This window comes from Dipteris shenzhenensis, chromosome 6, assembly GCF_047967505.1.
Source record: "Dipteris shenzhenensis isolate YYH24624 ecotype China chromosome 6, Dip_SZ_1.0, whole genome shotgun sequence".
NCBI classification, from domain to species: domain Eukaryota; kingdom Viridiplantae; phylum Streptophyta; class Polypodiopsida; order Gleicheniales; family Dipteridaceae; genus Dipteris; species Dipteris shenzhenensis.
The window spans coordinates 47,724,427-47,730,422 of record NC_141601.1 but is presented as its reverse complement, the minus strand read 5'-3'; the positions used below and the strand labels follow the sequence as shown (position 1 = coordinate 47,730,422).

Sequence of the window (5,996 nt, the reverse complement as noted above, 5' to 3'; positions counted from 1 at the left end):
GAACATCTTCAAGCATAAGGTCCAAGTGGCACGGTTACCAAGGTCCTTCTTAGAGACTTTGGTCGAATTCTAGACTCTCACGCACTTCTCTCTGTTGAAGCCAATCTTAGGGTAGGGTAGAAATGACCTGTGGCGCAGCGCTGAGCGTAGGCAGTGGTGCCCGCCACTCCTGGCCAAATTTTGTATAGGTCTCCTTTTTTTTTACGACTCCTCCTTAATACACCCCTGTTACGAACGCTAAAGTATGTACTTCAGACTCTCCAATCACTATGCAATCGTATACTCGTGCTCTAATAACGATGTTACGAAGGCTAAAGTATGTACGTGGTGTCACTGGTGTGCACTCGTGACTCTGCACTACAGCAACAAAAAAGCTCGGCATCCCCATCCACACTTATCATCAACTTTCCTCCGTGCACAAGAAAAAGCGGAGCATATCCAACGCACGTCGCATGCCCTTCGTCTCTGCTTGTCGCGGGCCAAGCCATTGGAAATAGACGCCCAGTCATTATTTACCTCATGCAAAAGCTGTGGAGATGACTGCACGGCAAGCCGGTAGAGGTGTTGCCTAGCTAGCAAGTGCTAGGAATGGAGTCTAGTTAGCTCAAGAGAGCGTTATTTAAACAAGAGCCTCGGCCAGAAGCTCTCCAGGCTTTGTCCATTCCATTCGTCTTAGCAAGCAAGCAAGCAAAACATGCCAGGTTTGGCCTGATAGGCGAGCATACCTTCTTCCTAGACTTTCCAAATTCTCTTCCAAATTGCGGCTCCTGGAGGTTTAACGCACTATTACTTTGCTTCAATCTCTGACGTTATAACGTTGATCTTCGTTTGGTGCAGGCTCGATGGGAGCAGCATTAACATTTGTTGTGAGTATTGCAATCTGCTTTAAAGCCGCTGTGCTTGTAATTTTCATCAACGAACAGTGTCCGAATCCCTGCGTATGCGCCGACACAGCGGCTGCAAGCCCAGATCGCTGCAAAATGATCCCACTTTACCTAAAAGGTCAGTCAATACTGGAATTTCTCCCATCTATAATCTGACTAGCGTAGCTCCTACTGCTTGCAACTTTTTCTGAGGTGGTTCAGTTTTCCCTGCGCGCAGTGCCACTTATCGCCACACACTTGTTCATTTATTTTCTGGGTCCGGCGGCCATGTACGTGTTTTATCACCGCGCTGTTGTCCTGCAACGGTACGGGGCTACGAGCCCTTTCAAGGCCGTTCTGGGTTTTGGTTTTATCATGGTCGCAATTTGTGGAGAGATTGCGTGGCATGTAGGCCAACGGTGGTTCTACCATGTAGGATTCTGCACTGCTCTTGTCCCGCTTAAGGAGGAGTGCTTCCTTTCTAGTTTCTATAATTTTTCTGTCGTTGTGCACCTTGTTTGAGGGAGAGCTAGCAAAATATACTACACGAAATGTATACAGCTAGCTGTAACTTGGTTGAGAGAGGAAGAGAGATCTGCACAAAATTTACACAGCTGCAGGTGAGATATGCTGATCGGAGATCCTTTAAAAAGTTTTTGCATCGTTTGCAGGAGGATTATGACATTCTTAACTTCGTGTTCTATGTCTTCTTGACCTTGGGCACAAGTCAGTGGGCTCTGGGAATGAGAAATAGTGATTCTATAGAGCTTCCGGAGCAGGACAAGTCTGCAAATTACAGCAAATCAGGAATTGCTGATATAATCCTGATTTTGAGCACACCCGTAGCGGCAGTAACGTATGCTCTGGCTGCTTACCGCAGCTATCACCACCACTCTGGCTCCAAGGTGCCCATATACGTCGTCCTCAGCATGCAGTATGCCATTCTCTCATGGAGACTTTACAAGGTACGTGATTGAAAAACCAAGTGTGCTAAATTTAGCTAAGAGTGCTGGAGACAATTTCTCAAAAACCTTGTCCGGGATTCTTGCAGCTGCTGAACGATAATATGAGGGTATTCTTCTTTCCGTTTTTCTCCGTGGGAATGAACCTCTTCTTTATTTTTCTGCTGAACACATATCAAGCAAGCACGATCCTCAACCCGCTCTTCCAGTGAGTTGTCCATCACGTACATCTGAAATGGTCGTTTATGCTAGCGTGCCAGCAATTCTGAGAGCGAGGATAACAGAATTGAGCTAAACACTTTCTTGATCTAGTTTATGTGCATGCTGATTCATTGAAAAACTCAGTTTCTTATAGCGTGTCGATCTTGCAGCCTCTGCCATGATGCATTTGGGACTCTGTTGGGCATCCTCATCATTACGCACTTAGTGTGGAATGTAACGTCGGAAGGAAAGGCAACGAAGGTGAAGCCTTCTTAAGGCGACACTAGGCTGTGAGCTCCGTGGGAAGATGTCAAGCATATTCCGGGCATATTCACTAGATACAAAGAAAGATTTTCTATATTTTCTATATGGTCTGCATAGTCCTATCCAGGAATTATGGATCCTTTGTTGGCATGCCAAAGGCAAAGCTTATGGGAATTGTGCAAGGGACTTAAAAGAATGCTACGATAGAACGGTAAAGTGAGAGGGGCTTTGAGTGTTTTCATAATTTAAGGGTGAGGTGTGAAGAGAATTTCAAGGTCAGTGTGAAGAGAGGGTTGTCAAGTTTGATGGCCATTGGAAGGCTTAGTGAAATTTTCACCTTGTAACCTATATAGAGATTTTTATTTACACACAGTGCTATTTAGGAAATGTGAGTTTTAAATATGGAGCATGAAGTGGATTCTACATTTCTATGCATAGTGGTATCTAGGAAATGTGAGTTTTCATATGGAGAATGAAGTTGATTCTAAATTTCATACAAGAGGAGTCGAGGCTTTTATCTATTAATCGACAAAGGCACCAGAAGGATGGGATTAGGAAGGACTACTACAAGCTCAAGGATCTTACAATGCCGATGTCGATCCATAAGCATCATCAACATGGCAGCCCACCTTCTCGTGCTTGTATCATGGCCACCTTCACCCCTCTAGAGCCACAAAAATAAGAGGAGAGATCTGAAAAGTTTGAGTCTACAACACCGACAGTGAAGCATTCACCGGTAGTAGCTACACAAGAACCTACTCCTAAAAAGGTAGTATTAACACAATAACCTATTGCAAGCCCCACAAAGGACAATACAATGCTAGTTCAAGGCCTTCATCAATTTTCCCACGAAGAAATACAAACCCACTCCTTCCATATGACATTCAATCAACTCCATTGTAGACCCACAAGAACCTATTCATTAAAATGGAGTGAATCCACAAGAACCTACTACAACAAAAGAGAATGGAGCCCTTCACAACACGTTGGTACCATGGAAGGCACTCCTCACTAGCACAAGTCTGGGGCTAGTCCAAGACACATTAACCCCTGGTATCCCAAGGCACTCCTCCACATATAGAACAACAAGTGATCTCCTACACCAATAGCTCTACAAGATGAGTTTGATTGCAAGGTGACTCTAATGACAACAACGAAAGGGGTCTAGATGAGTTTCTTGTGATCCTCAATTTTTTGTTTGCACTTTCATTTACTAACCCCACCCTTCATTAGATAACTCTAACTCTCCCTCCTCTTTTTATTTGTCCTTATTATTCTTCTTCTTTATGCTTAAGCCGAATACCCACTTAACCATTTGAGCCTTCCAGTTTAACTTAGAGGACTTTCTAGAACCCAAAATGTAATAGACTGCTTCAGCCATAGTCCTCATTTTAGGGGTTTGTATGGTGTATTATCAGACTCCTCTCAATTTCATGACTCAAACAAAGCCCTCAATGACAATATATAATCCATAAAACGGATTTTGAAAGAACTTCAAAGCAGAGAAGTAGGGAAAAATGTCATGCAAAACTTCAGACTTACAAGCATGGCAGGCCAAAGACATAGTTTAATGAGAATCCAATAAAAGTTCCACTCAAATCAAATATGGGACTTAAGAAGGAGAACTAGAATACACTGTACTTACGAGGTACTTACTCTGATAACCCTAACACCACTAGGATCTTACATCAGTCCCTACTAACACCTTCTCCACACTAACTTACACCTTAGATTTTTCTCTTTCTTCCTCTTTCTTTGAAAGGTCACAAGAACTCATCTAAAATCCATCCCCCCAATGTCTAATCATTGCAATCAATCAAGCCATGCCCTACCAATTATAGTGGAATCCAATTCTACCAGATGCAATATCCATCTTTCCAGTAACACTTCCACCACCGAGGATCCATTGAAGACCTATGAAGAACTACAAATGGCAACAATTCACATGGGTACTCATCAGGAATTATCTTCACCAACAACGAGCCAACAAGTGGTCTTTACATGATCCAGAGGATTGGATCGAGAACAGGAAAGGGGGTATGTTAACTAATTGGTTAAGAATATGCCACCACCGGTTAGCAATGACATTTGATGGATGATGGCAAGTTCATAGAGCTAGGATTGTGCCTTGGAGCCAAATAGGCCCAAGATGGTTGTAAAAGAATGAGGAAAGAGAGTGGTATAAAGGGAATAGGGTTGGCCCTCCCTTCAAAATGTGACATGTATAAAAGGCCAAGTTGTTGACTTTGGTCTTCATTGTTGTATGAACAAGTTTGGAATACAAGCTCCCTCTTCTCTTCCAAGAGTGTCTTTGGGTGTTCTCTTGTTTCCCTTGTAGTGCCTTTGTGTTTGCCACTCCATCTCCCTTCACTCTCCTCTTCTCATCCCCTTCTCCCTCTCTTCTCCCCTATCCCCTTCCCCTCTTTCTCTCATGGAAATACATTGCAACAATCTGAGAGCTGCTTAATTGATACTTGCAAAAGGCTTGTACTTTGCATTACTCTCACAAGGAGTAGCTTGGAGTGGAGGCTCCATCAGCATTCCTTCAAGATCCCCAGGACACGTTAGTCACCATTGAGACTACACAAGTACCAATGGAAATATTGTTGCCTTGCCAATAGAGGGAGCCTACTAGGCCATATTTGACGGTTTCAATTTGAGGTAGGGGCTAGATGGAACTACTCCTAATGTGTAGGTTCCTAGAATCATTTTCTATTTTTATGCATAAAAGAGAGAGGTATTTCTATTTTCCTGCATAAAATGCATTCTATATCATGTTTAATGGTGGAATTTTATATAGAATGCATTATGTGTCATGGTTCAAACGTGGAATTTTTATCATGCTATTTGTATGTCATGCTTGCGTTCATGTTGAATTGTACTTTTACATTTATAATTTCTAACATTAAGCTTAAATCATTCATAGGTAAAATCACGTGAATGTATCATTGTGTGTTAGAAGTAGTGTGTTTAGTGAATGCATGTTGCATATGCAAAGGATATGTTAGTTAGCATCATGGACGATATCCGTGTAATAGACATATACACCACAAGTTGCACCAACAGATGGATCTTGTGATGGCTTGCCATAATGTAAACATTGCATGCACTTTGCAAACTTTTGCACACATAATTTTCTGTAAGATGGAGTCAAGTTGAGCTATGCTAGCTCTAAGCACAAATGTGTTGTGTTAACAAAGGCACAACACAATCTAGTTGACAAAGTGCTTTGAGAGTTGTTCTAGAGTAGATAAATAGCATGATTGAGAGAGAGATGGAGGGACACAATAGAGAGCACACATAGGTTGTAGAAGTCAAAGAGCAAGGTTATAGAGGACATGAGGAGGTTCCATGTTCGACAATTTGGGAAATTTTATGCACTCAACAATCCAAGAGAAGTAGTGACATTACCTTTGGAGACTATCTTTGAATCCACATTAGGGGGGCAAGGCATCCAAATGGATCTACTAGCATACCCGCCGAACCACTCTATGACCTTTGCTCATTTCTGAGGTGGTTTCAAAAGTCACAATCATTCTGACAATGAGCCTAGCAAAATGTATCTTCCCGTAGTGGACATCCAAATCACAGTCATTATGCCAATGATCCTAACACAATGTATCTTACAAGTAAGGATATGCAGAAGACTAACATAGTGCACATTGACATTGATTGTAATATTAAAGGGGAATGAAGCTATCAAGTT

General features: G+C 42.3%; 1 protein-coding gene across 2 annotated transcripts; it reads left to right on the top strand.

The window, feature by feature from the left end:
- Positions 1-476: 476 nt before the first annotated feature.
- On the top strand, positions 477-2,677 carry LOC147901260 (uncharacterized). Of its 2 annotated transcripts, none has more exons than XM_087375977.1 (6): positions 477-701; positions 838-1,002; positions 1,102-1,295; positions 1,535-1,828; positions 1,915-2,033; positions 2,197-2,677. In XM_087375977.1, the coding sequence occupies exons 1-6, from the start codon at positions 695-697 to the stop codon at positions 2,300-2,302; spliced, it is 885 nt and encodes a 294-aa protein (XP_087232103.1). In that variant the 5' UTR covers positions 477-694; the 3' UTR covers positions 2,303-2,677. The 2 variants fall into 2 exon arrangements, with proteins under 2 accessions (XP_087232103.1, XP_087232104.1); XM_087375978.1 differs by having other exon boundaries at positions 477-715.
- Positions 2,678-5,996: the final 3,319 nt, after the last annotated feature.

What these genes read in the sequence shown, in the direction of transcription:
- LOC147901260 (XM_087375977.1), top strand. An exon ending in GATCCCACTTTACCTAAAAG is followed by an intron (nt 1,003 to 1,101) that starts GTCAGTCAATAC and finishes CCCTGCGCGCAG; the next exon opens with TGCCACTTATCGCCACACAC. An exon ending in TCTCATGGAGACTTTACAAG is followed by an intron (nt 1,829 to 1,914) that starts GTACGTGATTGA and finishes GGATTCTTGCAG; the next exon opens with CTGCTGAACGATAATATGAG.